General features: G+C 38.3%; 2 protein-coding genes across 3 annotated transcripts; both read right to left on the minus strand.

The window, feature by feature from the left end:
- Positions 1-10,850: 10,850 nt before the first annotated feature.
- Positions 10,851-14,299, minus strand: LOC132632504 (malate synthase, glyoxysomal). The gene is made up of 4 exons (XM_060348464.1): positions 13,503-14,299; positions 12,399-12,724; positions 11,982-12,312; positions 10,851-11,726 (listed from the first exon to the last, which is right to left on the minus strand). The coding sequence occupies exons 1-4, from the start codon at positions 13,902-13,904 to the stop codon at positions 11,070-11,072; spliced, it is 1,716 nt and encodes a 571-aa protein (XP_060204447.1). The 5' UTR covers positions 13,905-14,299; the 3' UTR covers positions 10,851-11,069.
- A 1,121-nt stretch (positions 14,300-15,420) lies between these two features.
- On the minus strand, positions 15,421-19,383 carry LOC132632505 (uncharacterized). Of its 2 annotated transcripts, none has more exons than XM_060348465.1 (4): positions 18,839-19,382; positions 17,692-18,123; positions 16,962-17,268; positions 15,421-15,899 (listed from the first exon to the last, which is right to left on the minus strand). In XM_060348465.1, the coding sequence occupies exons 1-4, from the start codon at positions 19,271-19,273 to the stop codon at positions 15,760-15,762; spliced, it is 1,314 nt and encodes a 437-aa protein (XP_060204448.1). In that variant the 5' UTR covers positions 19,274-19,382; the 3' UTR covers positions 15,421-15,759. The 2 variants fall into 2 exon arrangements, with proteins under 2 accessions (XP_060204448.1, XP_060204449.1); XM_060348466.1 differs by having other exon boundaries at positions 15,749-15,885; positions 18,839-19,383.
- Positions 19,384-25,880: the final 6,497 nt, after the last annotated feature.

The raw sequence follows: 25,880 nt of genomic DNA on the forward strand, positions 1-25,880 counted from the left end.
GGTACGGGTGTCCAGTACGGACGCTAGTCGCGGCCTACGGGGCTGGGTCGTGACAGGCTCTTTTATGTTCAGCCCGCAGATCGTTAATGTCCCGGCCCAGTCTATCCCGCTCTGCCTCGGCCGCAGAAAGTGTTGACCTGAGTTTGTTAACTTGCTCCACCGCCACCAGAAGCTGCTCTTTAAGAGCATCCCACTCAGCAACAACACCAATTTTCGTTTCGTGGAGGGTTTTGAGCTCGGGTTTAATCCCATCAAGCTCCGCCCGAAATTGATCAATCTGGCTAACATAAGCTCGGGCTTGAGAGGGAGTGGCATTAGCATCGGATATTAAAGGCTTATTATAAACTTCGAAAGCCCTTACCTTCTCTGCCAGCTGGGCATGTTCCCGCTTGGCCTCGGTAGCCTCGTTTCGAGTTGTTGCCGAATCTGATTTAAGGGTAGAGAGATCAGGGAGAGTCGAGACATATTCCAATTTCTGCCCATAAAGATCCCTGAGCTCGTCCGCCTCCTGAGTTTTCCTTTTAAGCTCCTCCTTGAGACGATCCACTTCTGACCTAAATCGGTGGAAACTTGCATGATGAAGCACGGAAGGCTATAATAAAAATAGGAGCAGTAATTAAGATGTGGCAAGAAAATAAAGCTAAGTGTAAAAATGAAGGAACATGACATACTCGGTTCAAAGCCTGCTGAGCCTCGTTGAAAAGGCAGGATTCGCTGACTTCAACCATCTTCTTCCGATCCTCTTGGGACACCGGAAGGTACAGATAGCTGGCCACCCCGACCGGCCCCGACAACATGTTCATATCGGCCTGCACTTTAAAAGAGATCAACCTCTTTCGATTCGGGTCGTCACTGGGGGCGAGAAATGTTTTCTCCAATCTGGGACCAAAGTTAACCCCGAAACGGTTGGCCATGGGGACGAATAAGTGTTCGAAGCCTGATATGCCAGATGCAGGTATCTCATAATTCTCAAAACCGGATGTCTCTTCTGGCCCTGTTGACCCCTCGATCATTTTGCCTTTGGCAGCATCATCGGTGGGAGTACCCACTAATCGAGAGGGCGAGTCCTGTATGCAAATAATGGGCTCAGCCGAAGCCACAACTTTGTATCGAGAGGATAGAACTAATACCATATAAAGGCGGAATGTAAAGTACCTTTGAACCTGGTACGGAGGGAGCTGCCTTCGATCCAGCGGCTGCAGCCGGGAGTCGCCCCGAGCCTCGAGTGGGTGGGGGCTCGATAGTAGCATCTTTGGACATCCCGATTTTCAACCTGACGCTTCCCACATCCGTCGGTGCCGAGATATCCCTTCAGCCCACCGGCATCGGACTTGAGTTTTCCACTAAGGGTGGAGTAATCTCTATAGAGCCGGTCAGCTCTTGATTGAGGCCCTTGTCGGTAAGCTGGCGCTTATCCAACACTTGGTCTTCATCATCGGAATGATCTGTTAGTTGACCAACAACATCGGCATCCAGGACCTGGGCCGGGACATCTTCAGGAGAAGGCTCGCTGGTTGTGAGCCTCGATCTTTTCCTAGCCCCGAAAGGAGCTCGAGAAGATTCGGAGGATCGTTTTTTCCTCCTCTCGGTCTTATCTCCTTGGTCAGGAGCTTAGATGTTTTGTTCATCGGTTGAGGCATCTATAATCTCTTGCCCCCGAATTTTGGTGACCTTTGAAAGACCTGTAAAGGAAGAAGAACAGGTTAAACTTATCAAGCGCAGTATAGCACGTAAAGAGGACGGAGCAGTGCTGATGGAAGGACTTACCGTAATTCTCGGCCTCCCATCGGGACCGAGACAAATGCCGCCAGTTGCGGTCGACGTAGGTAAGTTGGGAACAGATCTTCCCTATCCATTCATCAATGTTTGGAACCGCGCTGAGGGTCGAACAGGTGTTATGAACATACGAGTAAAATCAAAGAGTCAGTGTAGGTTCAGAAATATGACCATACCGTACCAAAGTAAAGCTACTTACGGTTGGGTTCCAATTTCTTGGGGAATGGAAACTTTTATGCAGGAATTAGATCTTTCGTTCTGACTCGGAGAAATCTACCCTGCCAGCCTCGGTCTCTATCTTCATCAAGACTGGAGAAGGGAGCTTTTTTGGCTCGTTTGGTGAGTTTAATCATACCCCCTTGAATAACTCAGGGACTGTACAGTCGGAGGAGATGGTTAATTGTGAAGGGAATATTCACGTTCGTAATAAAGTAACGGAGGAGTACAACGATTCTTCAAAATGATGGATGGATCTAACCGAGGCAAATATCATACCGTTTGCAAAAATTCATTATCACGGGATCAAGCGTACTAAACATAAAAAGGTAGGTATAAACGCTTAAATACCCTTCTACATGGGTCGTTACAGCTTTAGTCTGGTCGGGAATAACGACCTCCATACCTTTCCATCCACAGTATTCCTTGACCTGTTCAAGTTTACTCGACGGTATCGTGCACAAATAATCCGATATATCGGCACCTCGATCCCCTTGTTGAGAAGGCTTCTCAACCTTGAAATCCCTGATGGTCGCGTAATCTTGTGGGATAAAATCTGTCAATACCAACTCTGGTTTTGGGGCCGAGGAGGTTTCGCCAGTCTTCGTTTTTGAAGATTTTCTCATTGTTACGGAAATAGCAAGGTATGAAGACTTGTATAAAGGTTTGAAGATGAGATAAAGAACAGATAAGGTATGAAGATATGAAGGTTTGCATATTCAAGTACACGAAGGTAAAAAATTTCATAGTAAAAATCAGAAAAGTAAAAAAGTGAAAGGTGAAGGCTTGCTTTTATAGAGTGGAGCCGAGACGGTTCGCATTCTGCAACCGTTTTCGCGCCCAACCGAGTCTTGACACGTGTCGATGTCAGAACGATACGATGGATTTGACCTTGATCTTATCCATCCAGGGGAAGCGTACAAGAGAAGGAACCGAACTACCCCTTTTGATCGTCAAGGCATACGTAAACGAACTCGGTCATTTTCGACCCCGTTTCCCGAATAAATTCCTGAAGCCCCCTTTTTTCTCTATCAAAAACCCCCGTAGCGGAGGCCCTGATGAGGCCCAGGTCGCCCTTGGCACCAATAGTATGATCGGGTAAGGTTGTCGTTCGACCACAAAGGATACGGTTCCGAACCGATTACGGTCGAATACAAGGAGTAAAGTATGCAAACGCAACGGTCGATAACAAGGCGTTTCAATTTTGGGTATACGGCAGATCGAAATAGCAATTGATCAAATATTGCAAAGGCATATAAAAAAAGAGCAAGTTCAAACAATGCAAATAGAGTACTCAGTGAAGTCCGATAAAAAATTGATCCGCAAAATTCTATTAAAATTGTTCCAATTCGCAAAACCCCGACTTTCTCGGATACATTGGTCCATCGGAAAAGCTAAAAAGGCCCTACTCTACGGTCATAAACTTAAAAAAAAAAAAAAAAAAACACCCCTAACCGGCATAGTAAGCCGAAGGTTGAGAACTCCGACTGCTGTGACGGTATATGACACCATCTAGATATCCCCAGAACCTTCATCGGAAGCAGATGAACCGGGGATACTCGGTTCCGGTAAATCCTCTTCATCAAGTACTATTATCAGCACGAGTTCGCTAAGAGGCATCTCCAAGACGGTTCTCCATGATATGACGAGTTCGGACCCAAGAGCCAACCCCCGAATGTCACACCGGGATGCTTCCAGTCTTTTGGTGCCTAGGTATCCTCGACGGCGCTGATGTTTTCCTTCCCCGAGCGACATCCTCAGCTACGGCTTTTCCCTTCGAAGATTTTATCATCGGAAGTCTTGAAAAACAAATAATCTGGGTTGAAATACGATGCAGAGAAATGAAATTCGAGCGATCGGATTAATAAGTTACTATGGTTTTTGCCTTTCCACCCTTCAGGTGCCATTCTCCTCCAGGAACGACCTGAGTTACGGGAAGCTCCTAGAAGGGCAACCACCCATTCAAAGATAGTTATAACGAGCTCAGGTTCAATCAGACTTGGTGATGGGTTCCACATCTCCGGAAAATCGGTCCACGATGGACAATGAAGTTAAGTTGTACGTATCATCACAACCCGATGAAGCCACCCCCGGTCATAATCATCTTCGGGGTCAATCAGGCTTCGGTTTCCCCGAGAAAGTAGATGAATAATTCCCCCTCGGATCACCCGAGGTATGTATATGTGAAGTAAATGATCAAGGGTGAAGGGAATCCCGACTATGTTAGCTAACATCTCGATGCAGCACACAAGTCTCCAAATCTGTGGAGCGATCTGGCCGATACACACTCGATACTAGTAACAAAAGTCTTCGATCACTCAAGGAACAGGGAGAGTAAACCCGATGGCGAAAGGATAGATGTATGACAACGAGCAACCAACAACATGGAGATTTATTTTCACCCCATTCCCAACAGGTCGAACGTCGACATTTGCGCCTAAATTGCAGTCTTCCCTCACTACGGTAATGGTGGCATCATCGATACAGGATTCGAAATTCTCCATCAAATCAAGATGGTAAGAGATTTTGCAATCATTTGCGTATTTAAATCCCGATGGAAGGATATCAGCAGCAAGAAACTCTAATTCCTCGTCAAGACCAATGGCCCTTGTTGGCAGCAGAGGCGGAGAATGAGAAGGAGACGAAGACTGATCTTCAGCCTAGGTTAGTAATGAAAGAGAACCCATGACCGTGATAAGGATTTAGAGGCAAACAATGAAGAATCACGGCCAAAGGGCGAGTAAGGATGTGAGTTTGGTATGCAACCACAACAAGATTTGGAGAAACAAGGTTTAGGGTTGGAGAGTAAAAATGCATGGCAAACGAAAAGAACGTGGGCTTTATATAGAGGATAGTCCAATGGGTTCAATGGGTTTTGTAGTATATCGAGGATTCTGACAAAGGGCGGCTTTCCAAGAAAGATTTGGCGGCTAAATAATAATGACCTAGCATCGGGCAGAGTGAAGTGTTGACTAAAAGGTTTTGTCCTAGGTAGATAGGTGCAGCTGCTCAGCTTTATTTGGGTCCATTTCTCGCAATCAAAATTTCACCTCAGGAAATGGAGGGACTATCTGTATATGGGTAATACCGAGGATATGAATGTACTCGGTTTCCCGATGTGAACGTTATGTACGTCATGTTCGGCCAGGATAAAACCGGTTTATTGGAGATCGGGCACCAAGCTCGATCTGGAACGAGACATTAAGGCAGGATGAAGAGGCGATTAACCACCATCGGGAGAAGACCTGAATATCTGGCCTCTACCGGATATTTCGGCACCAATCCCGGCAACAACTGTCAACAGATTCCTTTCCTTACTTAGAATTGTACTAGGGTTAGGACTCCTCTAATATATAAAGAGGAGGCCCCCATTCATTTGAGGGGCTCTTTTTCCTGGGCACATAAAAGGGAGATCATGTACTAAGCAAGGAATTACAATCATCTGAGTTCATCCATCTTTTCTAAAGTTCTCTTTGTTATTCACTGTTCAAACATCCGATCATAAGGATTCGACCTCGGTTTTCAGTACCCGAGGCCAGTCATTATTCATTTTGGTCAGATCTATATATTTCATTTTACTTATTTGTTTATCGTGTAATCTAATCTCGTGCTGAATTAAACCACATATCCTTAGCACCGCATACAAATTCAATTGTTTTCTATTTTAAGGTTAAACATATATAAACGCAAGTTCTCTTGTTTTGGTAGAGATCTTAAGACAAAAAGAGAAATTCTTTTCCTATATTCTTTTCCCATACTTTGTGAAATCTTTGTTAGATTCTGACTCCTAGTTTTGTACTAAGAGGGCTTGTTGAATCCTAGAGGATACACCCACACCCGGTGAAATATCCTTAAGGATAGTGTCTTAATTGACATGTCTCAAGTTATGGAGAATTCACTACAACGTTCGTGATCAAGTATTTTCCGATAAGGTTCGTGATCAAGTATTTTCCGTAAGTTTTCCAATAATCTTAAGGATATTTCTTGCTATACTTTTGGAAAATTGATAGAGAATAACTTAGTACAATCTGTCTAAGTTTCAGGTATGCTTCTGCTAATATATGAACGTTAAACGTACTTATAAGTGGTAGATTTGGCCTCAAGATGTACATATAATCTCCTTTTTATTTTAAAAGTATTTATGGCCATAAATTATTTGCTGGTGCGGATTTCTAGATTGTTAATTTGAATTTAGTGTACATCATGCCATACAAAAGGTAGATATTTCATATTTTGTCTACTTTTAAAAGGATGATAATAGCCGTTGATAAATCTGTTGTTCTATAATTGGTGTAAGTGATCTAACCACCTAGGTTTATATATGACATTTTTTTTTTGTTGGTATTACTAACGGCAAATGGAAGGAAGAGACTAGAAGTTTTTCATAAGGAAGATCTGAAAGTCTTACTGTTTGGTAATTTAAAAGTTTGAAATTGTGATATAATTAGTTGTAATATGAGGGGCATATGCATCTTTTCGTAAATTACGGTGATGTGCAAGATAGTACCATTAGTATTTAGTTTTTTTTTTTTTTTTCATTCATCTTGAGAAACGCTTACTCAAACCTTCAATGAGAATAATTATTGTTTTTTGTGTGGCTAACTAAGTTCCAGAAGAAAATTCGGAGAATGATAATCCCGCTAAATAAAATTATATTTAACGAAGCGGATGATGTGAATGTTGTGGTCATTTTTCAAGTGAATCTTGTGACTAATGTGAGATATTGGGTGTTAAACAATTTTGGTGCTACTAAGCATAGTTGTGCTAACAATTTTAATTTTGTGGCCTACACCTAAATTGAAGAAGAAGACGAATAATTTATTTATCTTGGTGATTCAAGAACTTGAGTATTCTTGAAAATGAAAGGTTTTTTAAACTCGCATTTGAAAAATATATATATGGAGTGAAGGTTATTGATAAGGTTGTGTCAACCAACATAATATTTCTATGAGCAATGAATATTGTAATCATAGTTTATTTGTGCTTGCTATGTTTAAATAAATGACAACTTTTTTAGTTTGAATGCTTACTTTTCTCGTATTTGCTTTTTAGAAATATTTTGTTGATGATGACATAGTGCGAGTAAATTTTACATATTATTTGGGTGAATATTATTAGATTGTTATTTATAAGATGAAATATTTTATGAGGAACTAGTTTGTATGAGTCATGAAAATGTTATCCCCTTACCTTAAAATTTTGGAAATTGTGGGGGTCTTGTATCTTACTAGAGTTATGTTGAGATAATTGTTTTAAAAAGTGATTTTTTTTTAATGTGTGATCTTACTGTTCAAAATGTTTTGAAAATAAGGCTTTGGAAAGAAGCCATCAATGTTGAGATCAACTCTAAATTTTGAAAATAAAATAAAATTGAGAAGTACCATGAATTATGATATCTGTATTAGAGAGATACAATGATGATAACTGGATTTTTGAGTCAGAAGAGACAAAATTCATTAGAAACTATGTGTTCACCTTTAGTGGGGGTTGAAACAACATATAAATCAGTCAAGCAAAGCATAGTTACTATATAGATTATGATATCTGAATTGAGGCTTTGAAGTTGGTTGGTTATAAGGCTGAGTGGTTTAGAAACTACTTAACGAGTATTCAAGTTGAAACAAAATCAACTTTGTTTGAGACATATTCTGATAAGAGCAGCTGCTGTGAAATGTGATAATTTTTATATATAATTGTGTGATGTCTGAGGTGAATTTGGCCGATTCACAGACTATAAGAGACATCGAGGGGAATGAGACTTTTTTTGTCAATTAAGAAGATCAACAATGATGGTAACCCAAACTATGTGATTAGAGATCCCATGATTTAAGTTCCTATGAGTAATAACAAGTCATTAGTTGATCAAGTATGCACTATTAAATTATTTCCTTTCCTATGGTGTGTGAATATAGTGCAATACTGCAAGGCAAAGTGAGGTTGAGTTAAACTCTTAATCCAATTCATATACTTTATAGGTGGTGTATTGCTCTGCAGAATACACTTGATGATTGAAACTATATGAGTGTAGAGTGGTGCCGCTTCTACGAAATTGTGAAGGATTTCTAAAGCACTCATAAATACCAGGACACACGCATGGCCTCTTAGCGCAAAACCACGATAACGACAAAATTGTGCAAGTACAATGTGATAGAATAAGACCCTAGGCTTACAAAAGAATTCGTGGTTCATAGAAGTTTTAAACTTCACTAATTGTTCTGTAAGTTTAATCTTGTTTTATCTAGGTCCGGTTCATAGTGTACGAGACACCAGATTCGACTCATTGTACTCATATATGTAAACCCAACAAAATTTCTTATTTTATTTATTTTTTAATATTTTTTTTGAGATAAGCGGGGGATTGTTGAAAAAATAGTTATATCTCACAAAGATGGTATCTTAATTATGTAAAACAAAAGATTTGAGCGTTAATGGTAAAAACATGACTATTGCAAAACCGTTTTCTGGCAATTAACTTGGTCATTGACTAGCCTTTATTGAGCATTATTTCTAATTAAACTGCTAACGTTATTTTGAAACAAATTGAATAATTCTTAAAAGTTTTGTTAATGAGAATTATTGTCTGCTTCTAACAGATCCTTATACTCTTTATGGCTTATATTTCTTACCTATATATAAACGCAAGTTCTCTTGTTTTGGTAGAGATCTTGAGACAAAAAGAGAAATTATTTTCCCATATTTTAGTGTGCTGGGTTTTATGTGAAATCTTTGTTAGATTTTGACTTCTAATTTTGTACTAGAAGAGCTTGTTGAATTCTGGGAGATACATCTTTAAGGACAGTGTCTTAATTGACATGCCTCAAGCTATGGAGAATTCTCTACAACGTTTGTGATCAAGTATTTTTCCGATAAAGTTCGTGATCAAGTATTTTCCGTAAGTTTTCCAACAGCAAATTCCATAAGTAACATCCTAAGTTCATTGTATCCTCCTTACTCACCCAACACACCCAACCCCTACCTCTCACCCCCGCCACCCACCCACCCCGAACTCCCACTTCCCACCCCATCCCACCCCTATAGTATTTTGCTAGATTACATGTAAAAGCTTTTGGAATAATATTTTTTGCTTACTTACAAAACACTAAAAAATAAATAAGAAAATGTTTTCTACCAATTTCCTTCGAACCAAACACGCCCCTGGTCTGGTACAAAATGGCATGGGGCCAAGCAGAAGGAAGGGAAACCATGGAACACGAGGTAGCAGAAATTAGAGACGAAGAACTCTCTACTTAAGATTATCAAATTTATGTCAAGCAGCACAAATGGCTGAACTGTACTTAGTTGTTTGGTTGGCCGATCCATATTTTGTTGAAAATAACTTCCTATAAATAATAGGCTTAATGCATATGCGCCCCCCTAAACCTGTTTTTTTTTTTTTTTTTGGCACCTGAACTAAGTGTTGTTCCTATTGAACTCTGAACTTGGATCAAGTGTGCCTATCAAACACAATCCGACTCGCATAGCATATATGAACTAAGTGTTGTTCCTATTGAACTCTGAACTTGGATCAAGTGTGTCTATCAAACACAATCCGACTCGCATAGCATATATGGTGAGGTTTTTTTTTTTTTTTAACTCAAGTATGATTGGCACAAGACCCTACAAATCAAATAATTGAAATTAAGACTAAAAAGAACTAAAAATCAAAACATAATTTACAAAGTGAATCAAGAATTCACATATGAATACATCATCAGCATAGCATTATCTTTATCAACATAATCAAATCTCATTCATATATTAGCTCAACATTCAAAGATACATCATGTGAGATGCTATGTGAGTCGGATTGTGTTTGATAGGCATACTTGAGCCAAGTTCAGGAGTACAATAGGATCAACACTTAGTTAAGATACCAAAATAGAAAAAAAGGGACAAGTTTAGGGGGCCACATATGCATTAAGCCTAAATAATAACAATGTTAACTTCTCTTCATAACAATAGAAAAATAATGATCTTTACATATGCAAAATTTGCTTTGCAGTATTAAATTTCATATGTTGTTAATACCGGCTTAAGTTATTCATGAATCTATATATAATTTATTTAATCTTTTTATACGAGATAGAATGCGAAATAGCAATATGTATACACGGATAAGGGTAACTAAAGATAACCCCAGAATGTAGGCAATCTATGCTTATCAATCTATACTGCTTTATTATTGATTCAACAATTCTCACATTATTATTCATCATATAAATAATTCCTACATTATATATAAGTAATTCATGACACAAACATCCTCTCAATATTTTTGTTTGGTTTAAGGATCTGAGTAGCACGAGGAGATAAAAAGGAAAATATGTGAGGAGTAGATTTCATGAGATGGTCCTAATGTTATTCACGTTTAAAAAGGTATGTAGCTAATGGCTACAAGTACAATGCAGTTTTTCTCATTGGTCAAAGCTAAAGAAAGAAGGCCTAAAGAAATAAACACCTAAACTTTGGGGCTTAACAAAAGTTTATATAAGGTACAGAACTATCACTTTCTAGATGGGCTTTGCTCTAACAAGAATAGATGAATCAATTTTAGGCACCCTTCTTTTGTACATACCTTTGTGTTGCCAGGATTATGCAATGCATTCACAGATACTGATTTTGATGCGTAGATAATTGAACAATTAAAGTTCTTAATCTCACATAACACGTAATGATCAGTTTATCATTTATGAACTGAAAAATTAACCCTGTTATAGTTACTTTTTCCTTTAGACTTTGTGTGGGTTCAAACTAATCCATAGCCTGTAGTGTTCTGAATTCAGCGAAAATTTAACAAGTACAAGAAGATATATGCACGTTGAAATGAGAGGTTCGTATGTACTAGAAAAGTAGGACAATAAAATGAACAATTGCCTTTATTATTACAGGGAAAGATAGCAGTACTCACAAATACAAATAACAGATTGATTGAAAAGCACAGCTGAAAAAACAGAGCCTTTGGATAATCAACTATCTCCTCAAAGGCGAACTTCCATTTCCTATCATTATTGCAGGGAAGATAGCACTAGTCACAATATAGAGACACCCGATTTATCTTACAGCAAAAGCTGCGAAATTTAGAGCCGGGACAATCCAATAGGATGATGCATGACAATGTTATTGTAGGCATCAAGAGTCAGAAAGTCATCCAAGACTGGTGCAGTGCATTGCCTTGTGAATAACTTGCATGCCTCCTTGTACATTCCTTTCTTGAATTTCTCCTTTCCCACTTCTCTCTCAATCCTAGCCATTTCTTCTTCAACCACTCTTCCAAACAGGTCCAAGTTCACCTTCACCCCAAGTCCATCTCCATCCAATTCCACTCCATATTTCAGCCACTGCCAGTTCTGGACTCTACTAATCTCAGCTGTTGCGGCATCTTCCATGAGGTTGTAAAGTGGGACAGAACCAGCCCCAGTCAGCCAGGCTGCTAAGTACTGGATTCCCACTCGGGTGTTCAGCCGGAGACCCTCCATGGTTCGGACCCCTCTCGGCCTCTGCAGCAGGTCTTCTTCAACTAGGACCGATGCATCTTGGCGCTTCATGGAATGGATTTGGTTAGGTGCATTGGTCATGTTACTGGTGAAGACTTCCATGCAGGCTGGGATTAGGCCAGGGTGAGCTGCCCATGTTCCATCATGCCCTGCCTTCACTTCTCTCAGCTTATCCTTCCTTACAAGTTCCAATGCTGCCTCATTAGCTGCTGCATCATCTCTGATAGGAATCTGAGCTGCCTGTTTCAAGTATTCAAGAAAACCGTAAATTAACCTAAGCATACTAATGCTTCCTTGTCCACATGGTTGGCATTTACATCATTTCGAATCAGTTGATAGTCTTTATGATAATACAAATATGCTTGTGTAAGTTAAGAGATAATCCGGAAAGATTGCCTCAGTTCGGATTGTTAGCTGCATCTCGGAAACATCACTAGTGATCACGGTGAACTAAAAGAACATAAATGACAAAAGGTTGAATTAATATTCATATACCATGCCTCCCATAGCGTGGACACCGCGCTTATGACAAGTGTGGATGAGCAAGTCAGAGTAACTCCTCATAAAGTGCTGACCCATGCCAACTAGAACCCTATCGGGTAGCAGGCGATCAGGGTGAGCTTGGAAAGTCTTGACATAGCTGAAGATGTAATCCCATCTACCACAGTTGAGGCCAACAGAATGGTCCCTCAGTTCATACAAAATTTCATTCATTTGAAACACTGCTGGAAGTGTTTCAATTAGGACAGTGGCCCTAATGCTTCCTTTCTCAATTCCAGCCCATTTCTCCGCCCTGTCAAACACATTGTTCCATATTCTAGCTTCCCTGCCAAACAAAAGAAGAACTGCTAAATTTTCTTGGAGCTTAACTTTCGAAACTATTTAAATTTAACTAACAAGAAGATCTCTCACCTAGAGTGTTCCATTTTGGGAAGATAGAAAAAGGGTCCAAAGCCCTGTCCTTGGGTCTTGCGGAAGTTGGCATAGTTGTGGAAAAAGTAGAGACCGAAGTCAACAAGGCAACCAGTGGCAGGCTCACCATCAATGAAGACGTGAGCTTCTGGCAAATGCCACCCTCTTGGACGCACAAATAGCTTAGCTATCTGATTATTCAGTTTATACAGTTTGTTTCTGGCTTGATCATGGAATGTTATTGTTCCATTCACTGCATCCCTCAAATTTACATGGCCTCTCATTAGATTCTCCCAGTTTGGTGACAGTGCATCTTCAAAGTCTGCCTGTGGATTACAGGAGATAAAATCCAGGAATTAACTAATAGAGCTTGACTATCTCATATAGAAATCCATGGTTTAGCAAGCTTCCATTTATTCAGCAAGAGTCTCAGTAGGGTTTTCAATTTAAATTGCATTACTCTGATCTGATGGAAGAAACTAGATATACTTCCACACAAAATTGAGGTTGACTTATCCAAAGGTCCAGTAACACCTCTTGTTATGCTTAAATTATTTTTTTCAACGTGATTTACACTATAAATTTCTCCTATTAGTTACATCTTTCTGAAGGAAATTTTAATCTATCAACCCATTCAGTCTTCTTAACACTAATATTCATCTGGTTGCCTACTTATAGTTGAGTTCTAAAGAAGATTCTATTTTAGATACCAGCTGTTAGGCGTTATTGACATGTTTCCTACATGGCAAAATCAAGCTCATGTGGACGTGTACAGATTTTTACACCATCTGGTTTAAGATGCGCCACCACAACAGGTAACTGTCGACGGTAGTCCTAACTTCATAACATAAATTGCAGTAAACGACATGTTATATCATCGATGTATATAAGTTAAATCCTTCTTAAATTAGGCGCCAAGCTATTTCACAAAACTCGCCTTCTCTTTACTTTTCTATTTAGAAGTATCAAGTTTGACATTCAAAATCTTTTTTTTACCGCCAGTAAAAATTGTACTTTGACTAGAGTCAACAAATAGATATTCTATAAACAAAAAAAATTGTATCTTGAAAGGACATAAGCATATTAAGAGGATTAATGTAGTACCATGAAAACCTTGGCTCCAGAATTAAGGGCATTGATGACCATCTTCCTCTCAACTGGACCAGTAATCTCCACCCTCCGATCAGCCACCGCCTGCGGAACAGGAGCACACACCCACTCACCATCCCTAATATATTTGGTTGCCGGATCAAAACCTGGCAAACCTCCATTATTATACCTCTTCTTAGCCTCTTTCCTACACTCCATAGCATACTTAATGTGGTTCCTGAATTCCCTCTGCAAATCAGCTACAAATTGCAAAGCATCCCTTGCCAAAATCTTGGAAAATTCAGGATCATATCTTCCCCTAATGTCCACTCCTTCAGGCACATCATAACCCATCTTTACACTACTCTTTCTTTGAACAGGGTTATTGGGTTGAAGGAATGTCTCAAAGCTAACCATTTTTCCTTCTTTTGGTAATTACTACTTATTATTTCTCAACAATCTAGCTAGCAGATGGCTGCAATATAAAGAGGGGAAACAGGAAGTTTGGATTGGTGAAATTTATAATATGTGGATAGCTACTGATTTTATGATATTCTTTTTTTAAAATTTAATGGAGGTAAGGCTTATCGTTATGGGTCTATAATTAGAAAAACCATGGCGTTATGTGCGTCAGATGATAAAAGGATCATGCAAGGTGATCTTTCTTCCATCTTGATATGTTCAAACATTGATAATAGAGAGGTGGTTTTTCGATAATTGTGCCAACCTCGGGAGTTGCAATTTGTTAGGATATATTGAAGTTATTAAACTTTCTTCTTTGACAAGTGGCATGCTTTGGAGTTTTCTGCAATGTGTGTTTTATATGGAAATGAGAGAAAAAGAGAGAAGGTAAAGAGTTCTGAAAGTTGAAACAAACGGAGCTACATAATCAATTAATAGTCAAACGAATGATAATTTAATCTCATATGTGATGGAATACAATTAATCTTATCTGCAATTTGTTTTAAGTATTCCATACTCCTTATAAAAATCAACTTCATTTTTCATAACCCCACGGCCTCATCATAACTCCACATAAGCACATAGTAGTACTGTGTGGGTCTGGAACATAACAAACCACCATCTGTCGAGGACGATACCAAACCGCCATCCGTCGAGGACGATACCATTTGTGACGATCCAAGACCCACACCTCAAAAGTTAACTATTGAGGTGGGAGGGTGGGAGAGCCGAAGGTTATATAAACCCCACATCAGCATATTGTAGTACCGATGTGGGACTAGAACATAACACTCTTGAAGTTTGAAATAATGTCCACTTGCAGCATAACAATTAGGAGTACAATTTTAAATAGTGAACTCAAAAAACAACAGGTGTGACAAAGATTTCAAAGGAGCTAGTATGCACTTTAATGCTAATGCATATGAATGGCATCGATCAGAACACGGTTGGCGTTGCGGTAAATCATGTTGATCCGTGAATTTCCTCTTCCAACATATAAAGAATTTATACCTAGAGATTCCAGCTCAAGACGCAAAGACGGGAACTGCTGGTTTGTAACAGTAGATACCTCAAGCCCATACCTAATTTAGGCGAAGCCAGCAATTCATATAAGAAAAATCATAAAGAAACAAATAAGACTAACCATGTTAATCCTGATTTACTAAAACACCTTGCTTTACTGGAAATATTAGAGCTTTTCGTTTTTGAGGTAAGGTTCTTATTCCGAATGCCAATTGCCAATTAGGCCACCAGTGAACAGTATATAGCAGTAGGAGCAGAGGTTCTTGATACAAGACTCATTAAGACACCAAATTGGATCATAACCTAAGTAATATATGGATCACATAAACAAACCCCACCCCCTTCAAAAAAAGGGGGAAAAAGAAGGCAAAAAGGAAACCAGTGACATGAAAAAAATAAGATAGATATGCATAGTGATGTCTATGTACTTTATTAGTAACACTTGAACAAAAAAAGCAAAGCCGGAGCGTTTCACACAAGGCAATTTCTATAAGCTGGTATTTGTATTACAGAGGTTATACAAACATTGCTCTTGTCAAGAATACAGATGATGTTTGATGAGGAAAAAAAAATTGAAAAAGAAAGAATAACTCAGCTGTAGTGTTCTTACAGAGATCTCCTTGTTATGGACCTTGATTGAAAGTGATATCCAAAATATATGGGAATCTGGTAATAAAATTTTCCCCTGATGACAAACTCAAGGAGAGCTGCAATGCACTTGAAGAACTAATTGGAGTTAATTGTATGTGCCATTTAGCTGTTGTTATTACAGTCTGGTATATGTCACCTATTTTTTTATAGTTAGCGTCATCCCGAGTATAAAAGTAACCAATGTCATCTCAACGAAGAAAAGTGTGGTAATGAGCAATCGATCAACCATCATTCCAAAAATGCTAAAACCACCAGGGTTAGACTGCACATAAGACACTGCAAAGATAAATCAAACTAGACATTATTTGCTGTCTGTGTGAAAAAGAATGTTAAGAGACTGTACTGCAGCAGTTCGTGTACATATGATGGAAACATAACGATAATGATATACATATGAAGCAGAAAAATGAGAATGTAATGGAAGTTTGGGTGACCTAAGCAGATGATCAAAATTTTCACTCGTTACAAGACACATGAAATACAATCGCAGGTATTGTACATAGCATATCGCCATGCTTCCAAATTTAATTCTCCAGATATCTCAAAATACAGATCTACTTATCTAGAGGTCCTAAAACCATAAACCAAGTCACGCATCACAGTCCCATAACATCTATACAATCGTAACTCTTAGAAACTTGGAAGTACTGATAACTAAGTAATCTGTATTGGAGTAAAAACGATTGAGATTTTTACTGAATGCAGTTTGTCCTGAAGAATCAAGTATTTCTGGCAGTATAAATCCTCAATTCACCTGACTTGGCAAAGGTCAGCAGGATCTAAACTCCAAAGCAATAGAAGATACTTGACCAAGATTATCAAAATGAGGAGGCAAGTTCTAGCCGAATAGTGTCCTGGGTTTCTACATGGATGGAAGAAGATATATGACCTTGTGATTTTTTTCAGTGAAAATGCATTTGCAGTAAGAAGCAATCAAACTGCGAAAATATAACATCCCAAAATATGAAGAATTAGATGCAAAGCATCAGAGTAACAGGTTGAGGCTCTACTCAAGGGACTCAAACAGTTATGTTGAAGTTTCTTGAGAAGGTATTGATGATCAGAAAACCACATTATATATTTTTAAGTCCAGTATAGGCATTTCAAGACACTTCAGAGGACAGGTTAGTATCCTAAAAGATACAAAAATTTCAAGGCAGGAAACATGTGAAATAAATAAAAACACCAGGCACAATAACACTGTTTCCTTGTATAGTCATCTGCAGATAATTCCAGCACGAGAACTCACACAGCCAATCAAATGCAGGAAGGTAACAAAGGAGAGGATCTCAAAAAAAACTATGGCATATGCATTATGCAGGTACATGTTTTGCATACCAAATGATTGTCTCTTGTGATATGACGACATACTAGAAGTGTGTTGTATATTTGTAGGTGGAGGCGTACAATCAGCGCACTCCAAATGACCTTCTGAATAATTTACAGATAACTGGCCCATTATTTTTGGCGTTTCAACATTTCTACCATCAGATGAAAATCCGGAGACAGAAGTATCGTTGCTATTACACGTAACTAATGCATGCCATCTACTGGCTACTGATCCCAGGCCTTGTGCTCTGTGTGATATCTTTGAAGCTGCATTCAGACATATAAGTAGTCCCACCAGTTGAACAATTGATATTACCTGAATATGAAGTTCAATGAAAATAATACGATCAGCCGAGTAACAGTTTTAATATACTCTGTTTTAGAATAACCACAAACATGACCACTTTGTTTCTTAAGTTCACAAAGAAAAGACATGGGCACAAGATCCAATGGTCTAGATACACAAGTTTCAAAGATAATGAATGCACTTTTCAGCCCTATGTATAAACTAAATTGGCGACAAACTAAAAAGTAGAATTGCCATGGTACCCTTCACCTGGGAATAGAAGACTAAATGCCAGAACAATCAAGTTCCTGTAAGCCAATCAAATGCATTAAGATCTATTAATTTGAGGCCTAAAATTCTAGAGTATCTGTTGATGCATAAAGAAACAATTAAAGAACTTGACAATGAAACCAAGTGACTATGATATTGGGTACTTAATGTCACGATGCTTACAGCAAAATCACCAGCATTAACAAAGTTAATGACTCCTTGATTTGTCGTTGTCTGTAATAGAACTATACATTGACTGGCTGTGACTATCAAGTACTCCAGGAGGAGGAACATTCTAAACCTGTGGCTAATTTTACACAAATAATAGGTCAGACGCATATGTTCATTGATGTAAACTGAGCCATCCATATCCATTTCCAAAAGCTCGCCAAAATGTTCAAAGTGTATAACTTGCAAATTCCCGACCAGATGAAACAGAGCAGTTCCCACTAAAAAGATAATGGTAGAATATGACCATGATACAAGTGAAGCAACTACAACTCCAATTGACCACCATATAGAACGATCATAAAGATACACAGCTCTAGTGACTTCACGAGTTATCTTCATCAAAAAGAACATTGTCATCCACGAAACCACCAAACGATAAAAGACCTGAAACCAACAAGTTCCCCAAAATCAGAGATTCCAAGAATAAGAAAAAGGAAATAACTACGTTTGGAAATATCCTCAATTAGTCAATTGACTTCAATACCATAATGGTTTTTTATTTTACAAAACGAGCTAAGCAACTACATCCAGTCAAACCTCTCTATAACAACGTCATTTTCCTGATACATTTTGGCTGTTATAACAATACTGTTAGTATAAAGAACATATAATATAACATAACATAGAATTCGGTTCCCAAAGAACGGGCTGTTATAGTGAAATGGTTGGTATAGGGAGGTCCGACTCTAGCTCTTGAACATGGACCTCAAATAAAGAATTCAATGCTGCGCGAAAATATTGATGTGAGATTGTGTTAGAAAATTTGAAAAATATAATAAGAAAAGATAATAGGTTTGAGGCGTGAAAAATCAACTTTCCTTAAAGAGATATTGCTCGTATGGGAAAATACAAGCAACCCTTGATTACCTGCATATTTTTTTACCCACTTTCCTTAAGGAAGGATAGTATCTTATTTCATGAACACAAATATCCATTAAGTTGAAACTTCAAATAAAATCTGAAAAATACAAAGGCCTTTAATAGTTAAAGCCTTCAAAACTCATTTTTGTCTTGGGTCGTGGGTCAATCCTACTTCATACATATTACACAAACTATCTTACAGATTGACAATAATCTAAACTTGAATTGAAACACCTACCTGTATCTTCTTGAGGTACAGCTCTCTAAACTGGGTCAATTGACCATGATATTGATCAACAAAAAGCAATTTCCTGATACGATATTTACGAAGATTATGCGAAACGCACAACAGCGATATAGCAGCGGCAACAGATTGGCATACAAGAACCTCGAACTCAAAGTCATTAATCTGATACAGCTCACAGTTATTACAGTAACCAAAGTAAATTACCACTAGAGGCAACAAAATGGATATAACAACAAAAGCTATCCAGGAAAGAGCAGTGCTTAAGATAGAGTACTGACAGAAACCTAAAACTCGGAGAAAGGTTTCGAGTTTATTTAAGGAAATGTCGAGATCAGTAAAGTTTTGAATAGCATCTATAAGAGATACGTGAACCTCGTTGTCGTTGTCGTTGTCGGGTTCAGGTGGTCGGGATTCGACGGCGGCCATGACCGGTAATGAAGAGTGCAGACAAGACAAGGAATATTTTAGTACACACCGAAGAGATAGTGGACAAAGTTGTGGATTCGGTGGTCTTTTTCGGTTACATTGAGATTTTTAGGCTTTTATATATCACTTAAACTAAGCTTATAACTAAAAGATCATGTATTTTAGATCTTACCTTATGTAGCTTATTTTGTATATAATTTAAAATATTTTAGAAAAAAAATAGATATTCTCTTGTTCAATTTATGTGATATTTTTCATTTTTTGAGATTTAAATTGCATGAACTTTGATTAATATTTTATTATATTTTTTTAACCAAATTAATACAAGAAAAGTTGCAACTTAAAGTACTTTTTATGTTGTTTTCAAATATATAAATTTTAATCTTAAAGTATTGAGTTAATCTAATCTAATTTAGCTTCAAAGTTTAGTTAAATTCATTGTCGAAAAAGCAAAAAATATTACATAAATTAGGATGGAGGAGTAATATTTTTTAAATTTCTAATTCTATTTTCATTTTTTAATATTTAAAATCAATTGAGAGTAATATTTATATTTGTCATCACAGATATAACATTTCAGATGGAGTTCGTGTTGAAGACGAAACTCAATTTTGTAATAAATTTAGTACTATCATATTATATAACTTTATATAACAGTGTAAATATATATAAATACCTCTTATACACTATTATGTATTTTTATAAAAGATTAATACATTATTTACACTAGATGTATGATATTAAATAACGTTATATATAGAGTGTATAAACACTAATAAACAAAATTAACTATGCGAGTCAAACAGGAAATACGACTACGTGTGAGTGCAGTATGTTGTGTGTGGCCGTACATTTTCTAAAGAATTTCCCTTTTTATTTGTGAGTTTCCTATATATCTATTCCTTCTTTCTTTTTTCTTTTATGTTGACTAAGAGAAGTAACTTGCACGTGGGTTGGTTGATCTGATTTAAGTGAAAAATTACTCCTTTGCTTCGACTATTCACATCAATTAATAGACGTTTTGAAGCTTTCAAGAAGTTGAGTGAGTGAGAGAGTGGAAAAAAACAAAATAAAAAAAGCTATTGCATCTACTATACATAGTTGAAATATTCCAAACGTATGGAATTGTTTTTTGTACGAGATAATGGTAAAAAGAAAAAGATCACTAAATTCCTTAGAGCATTACTTAAACCTTGTCCGATAGAAATACTTTATAACTCTTCCAGAGTAGGTAGCAGTTAACAGATAAGGAAAGGTACAGACGAATAATTATCGTTATAAAAAATATTTAGAACGTAATATTTGATTACTTAGCAGTAATAGTGTGAGGGGTAGAGCCAGTAAGGGCCAAGGGGTTCATTCGAATCTCCTTTGTAAAAAATTATACTTTACATAAAAGGTGAAAATTATTTTTTATGTATACATAGTAAATTTTGAATCCCTTAGCTTCTTTGTTTGTCTACTTCTTTATATTTTTTAATCCCTTAATTAAAATCCTGACTCGCCAAGCAAAACACAAAAGCCAACTCGTATTCTGTTTTAACCAACTTTTTTCGTGTAATTTGACAAAAGAGACGTTAGCACATAGTACTAGTTTATTAGTAAGTTTTAGAAAGCAACGTTTCGTATGACTGAATCACAATTCTTTGTTCTTTCTTTATTTTTCCTTTTCTAAAATTTTGGATATCTTCTTTACGGAGAGAAGGTACAATATAAATGAATATTTGATGGTATGCACGCGTCATATAACCATGATTTAAAATTTGGAAAAACAATTACTACTACTTATTTTTTTGTGAAAATTAGAACAAAAAAAGGTACTTGGGCAGGAACAAGAAGACTTAAGATATATCATAAGATAATTCCTCAATGTTTTCAGAATCTGTCACTTACAGAAAGAAAAAGAAAAAAAAAAAGATTACTTAGCCACTACATGTCAGGCATACGTGCCTAGCAAACACAAAGAAAGCTTTCATGTTTGATTTTACGTACTTGATAATTTAGGGTGTGTAGACTCTTTGTAATCCAAAAAGAAAAACTTGTGGATTACAAATTTTGGGTCCTTTTCTTTTTCTTGTTTTTGTGCTTCGAGGCCAAGTTTGCTCTCCTATAAATGAAGAAATACTCTCCATTTATAGGAGACCAAACTTGGCCTCCAAGCACAAAAACAAGAAAAAGAAAAGGACCCAAAATTTGTAATTCACAAATTTTCCTTTGGCTCCAAGAATTTTTCTTTGGCTCCAAGTATTTTCCTTTGGCTCCAAGTTCAATTTGTAGCCAACTAAATTGGCACATGCCAATTACCACCAAATGGGATGGACTTCATCAATCCCCCCTCTAGTCCCATTCACCTGAAGGAGGCAACGCCTGGCTTCTAGTTTGAGTGCATGTCGACAAGTTCCTTGCATAGCTCGAACTTGTCTTTTGGTACCACCTTGGTCAGCATATCTGAAGGATTCTCACCTATAGGGATCTTCTTGACCTGCATAGATCCATCCTCTATCTTTTCTCAAATCCAGTGATATCTCACGTCGATGTGCTTCGTCCTTGCATGGTACATGGAGTTCTTGCTCAAGTCTATTGCACTTTGACTGTCACAATAGATGACATACTCCTCCTGATGCAATCTAAGCTCTTGAAGGAACCGTTTCAGCCATATCATCTCCTTGCCAGCTTCGGTAGCGGCAATGTACTCTGCTTCAGTTGTAGAGAGTGCGACACACTTCTGCAACTTCGACTGCCATGATATAGCTCCCCCTGAAAATGTGAACAGGTATCCAGTAGTAGATTTACGATTGTCAAGATCACCTGCCATATCAGCATCTGTGTAACCCTTCAAGACTGGATCAGATCCTCCGAAACACAAACAGTCTCCAGTAGTGCCTCTCAGGTACCTGAGTATCCACTTGACTACTTCCCAGTGTTCTTTTCAAGGATTTTCAAGAAATGTGCTAACAACACCAACTGCATGACCAATATCAGGTCTAGTGCATACCATTGCATACATCAAGCTTCCGACTGCTGACGAATAAGGAACTTTGACCATGCCCTCTTTCTCCTCCTTTGTTGTAGGACACATCTGCTTGCTCAACTTCAGATGACTAGGAAGAGGCGTGCTAACGGGTTTAGCACTCTTCATGTTGAAGCGTTCTAGTACACGTTCAATGTACTTCTGCTGAGATAGCCACAACTTTCTGCTTGTTCATTCTCGAACAATCTTCATCCCCAGAATTTGTTGTGTTGGGCCCAAGTTCTTCATGTCAAATGACTTGGACAGATCTCCCTTCAACTTGGCAATCAACTCTTTGTCTTGTCCTACAATTAACATGTCATCCACATACAACAACAAAATAATAAAGTTGTTGTCAGAAAATCTTTTGAAGTATACACATGGATCGGAATAGGTCTTTGTGTAAGTTTGACTTTTCATGAATGAGTCAAACTTCTTATACCACTGCCTTGGTGCCTGCTTCAACCCATAAAGACTCTTATTCAATTTGCACACCATTTGTTTCTTTCCTGTTACTTCAAATCCTTCTGGCTGCTCCATATAAATCTCCTCTTCCAAATCTCCGTGAAGAAATGCAGTTTTCACGTCCAACTGGTCCACTTCAATATCTAGGCTAGTTGTTAAGCTCAAAATGGTTCGAATAGAAGTCATTTTGACAACAGGTGAGAAAATTTCGTCAAAATCAATACCTTTCTTCTATTCGAAGCCTTTTACCACCAATCGAGCTTTGTATCTGACCAGCTTGCCATTTTCATCTTTCTTGAGTTTAAAGATCCACTTGCATTTGAGTGATCTTTTACCCTTTGGAAGTTCAACCATCTTGTACGTGTTATTTTTCTGTAGAGAATCCATCTCTTCTTGCATGGCTTTCATCCACTGGCTCTTTTCTGGATGGGACAACACCTCCTTCAGACTTTCTGGCTCCCCCTTATCACTGATGAGGACATACTCTGAGGACGGGTACTTGGATGACTCTACCCTTTGCCTTTCTGATCTCCTTAAAGGTTGAGATTGTTCTTCTTCTTCCTGAGTAGGGTACTCCACTTGCTCGGCATATTCACCAAGTTGCTCCCCATGCTCAGCAATCTCATCAGGTTGTTCCCCCTGCTCGACAACCTCATCGGTCGTACTTTCTGCACTTCTGGGAAGGTTAGAAGGAATGGTAGCAAGGTTAGGGACTATACCATTCTTAGCCTTCTTTGACAGATCATCAACAGTTCCAACTTCACTTTCTCGGAAGACTACGTCTCTGCTTCGATGACCTTCTTCTTTACAAGATCCCACAGTCTCTACTCGAACTCTTCATCTCCATATTCGATGAATATGCAGGGAACAAATTTGTCATCCAGCTTTGTTCTCTGCTCCTTCGGTACATGTGCAAAAGCTCTGCAACCGAACACCTTCAGATGCGAGTAGGACACCTCTTTATTGGTCCAAACTCTTTCTGGTATGTCAAACTCCAATGGAACTGATGGACTCCTATTGATCAGGTAACAGGCTATTTGAACTGCTTCACCCCAAAATGACTTAGGCAGTTTAGCCATTCTGAGCATGCTTCTCACCTTCTCAACAATGGTGCGATTCATCCTCTCAACTACACCATTGTGTTGTGAGGTTCCAGGAACTGTCTTTTCATGTCTGATCCCATGGCTTGAACAGTACCCTTCAAATTCCCTTGAAGTGTACTCACCGCCATTGTCACTACGGAGAAGATTTAGCTTTCGACCCGTCTGCCTCTCCACCATAGCATGAAGCTTCTGGAAAACTTGAAACACCTTATCTTTAGTTTTCAAGATATAAACCCACAATTTTCGTGAAGCATCATCAATAAAAGTAACAAAGTATTTGTTATCGCCTATCGATTCTATCTCCATTGGACCACAAACATCAGAATATACCAAATCAAGTATATTTAATGTTCTTTCAGACAATGTCTGAAATAAGACTCTATGTTGCTTACCCACTAAACAGTAGTCACATGGTTTTATCATTGTACCTTTGGCAAAATAAATGAGTGATTTCTTGGCAAGATTTTGCAATCCTTTCTCGCTCATATGACCCATTCTTCTATGCCACAAATCCGCAGAAATCTCATCTTGAGCCACGTTTAATTCACCTCGGCATATTTCTGCATTTGTCCTGTACAACGTGCCACGAGAAAATCCTTTTGCAATCACCAATGATCCGTTAGTGAGTCTCCATTTTTGATTTGCAAAATAGTTCTCGTATCCATCTCGGTCCAAAGCAATTCTCGAGATCAAGTTCAACCGCAAATCAGGTACATGGCGCACGTCCTTCAGAACTAATGTGCATCCAACATTTGTCCTAATACAAATGTCTCCGATCCCTGCAATCTTTGAGTAACTGGTGTTACCCATTTTCACAGTGCCGAAATCACCTACTATATATTTGCGGAAAAGGTCTCTTACCGGTGTGGCATGGTAAGATGTTGTTGTGTCAACCACCCATTCCGAATCTGTACCTGCCAAGTGCATGCATTCCTCTTCCTCGTTTATGAAGAGAACAATATTATCATTGTTTTGCACCGTGGCAGTTGTGTTGTCGTCATTCTTCTAGCCACTTCTTTCACCTTTGTCCCTTTTTAGATTTGGACAATCTCTTTTGTAGTGACATGGTTGATTGCAATTGTAGCAATTTCTGGCTTTTGACTTGGATCGAATCTTAGATTTCCCACGAGCTCCAGATCTACCATAGTTGCTCGAACCCATTTGGTAACTCCTGCCTCTACTTTCTGTGATGGGAACCTGTCAGTGATTTTCAGGCTTCTTTCTCATCTTCTCATTGAGTAGAAGAGCTAATGTGACATCCTTCAGCTCAATTGAGTCCTTACCATACAAGATTATTGTTGCCAAATTGTCATAAGATGATGGCAACGAGTTCAGGAGCACGATGGCTTTATCTTTCTCCTCGATCTTTACACCGAGGTTGGCCAGCTGCGTGATTAATCCATTAAGCACATTTAGATGTGACAAAAAATTCGTAATTTCACCCACGTGTAGGACGTACAACTGTTTCTTTAGGTACAACTTATTTGTCAGCGTCTTGGATATGTATAGGCTTTCCAACCTTGTCCAAATACCACATGCGCTCTCTTCATCGATGATGTTATTGACCGCATCATCTGTTAAGTACAACCTGATTCCACTAGCTGCCTTTTCATCCATTTCTTCCCAATCCTCAACTTTCATGGATTCGGGCTTTTTGGATTTTTCTACTAGTGCCTTGTGCAATCCTTATTGGATGAGAAGATCCCTCATCTTTCTCTGCCATGTTGAGAAACCGCTATCACCGTTGAATTTTGCTACCTCATACTTTACTCCAGACATTTTTTTTCACCGAGTATAGTACGGCCCACCGCAAAAAATATTTCTGTGAATGAGCAGAACCTGTGCTCTAATACCAGTTGTTGGGAATAAATCCACCACAGAAATAATATTCACTGTATTTACAACGGAATAATAATGTAGCACCGTGATATGATTAATCAACAAGAATTAAAAAAAGAGCGATAATGACACCAAGATTTTTACGTGAAAACCTAAAAGGAAAAAACCACAAGCCGAGAGGAGTAACTGA

This window comes from Lycium barbarum, chromosome 3 (assembly GCF_019175385.1).
Source record: "Lycium barbarum isolate Lr01 chromosome 3, ASM1917538v2, whole genome shotgun sequence".
Lineage (NCBI taxonomy): Eukaryota > Viridiplantae > Streptophyta > Magnoliopsida > Solanales > Solanaceae > Lycium > Lycium barbarum.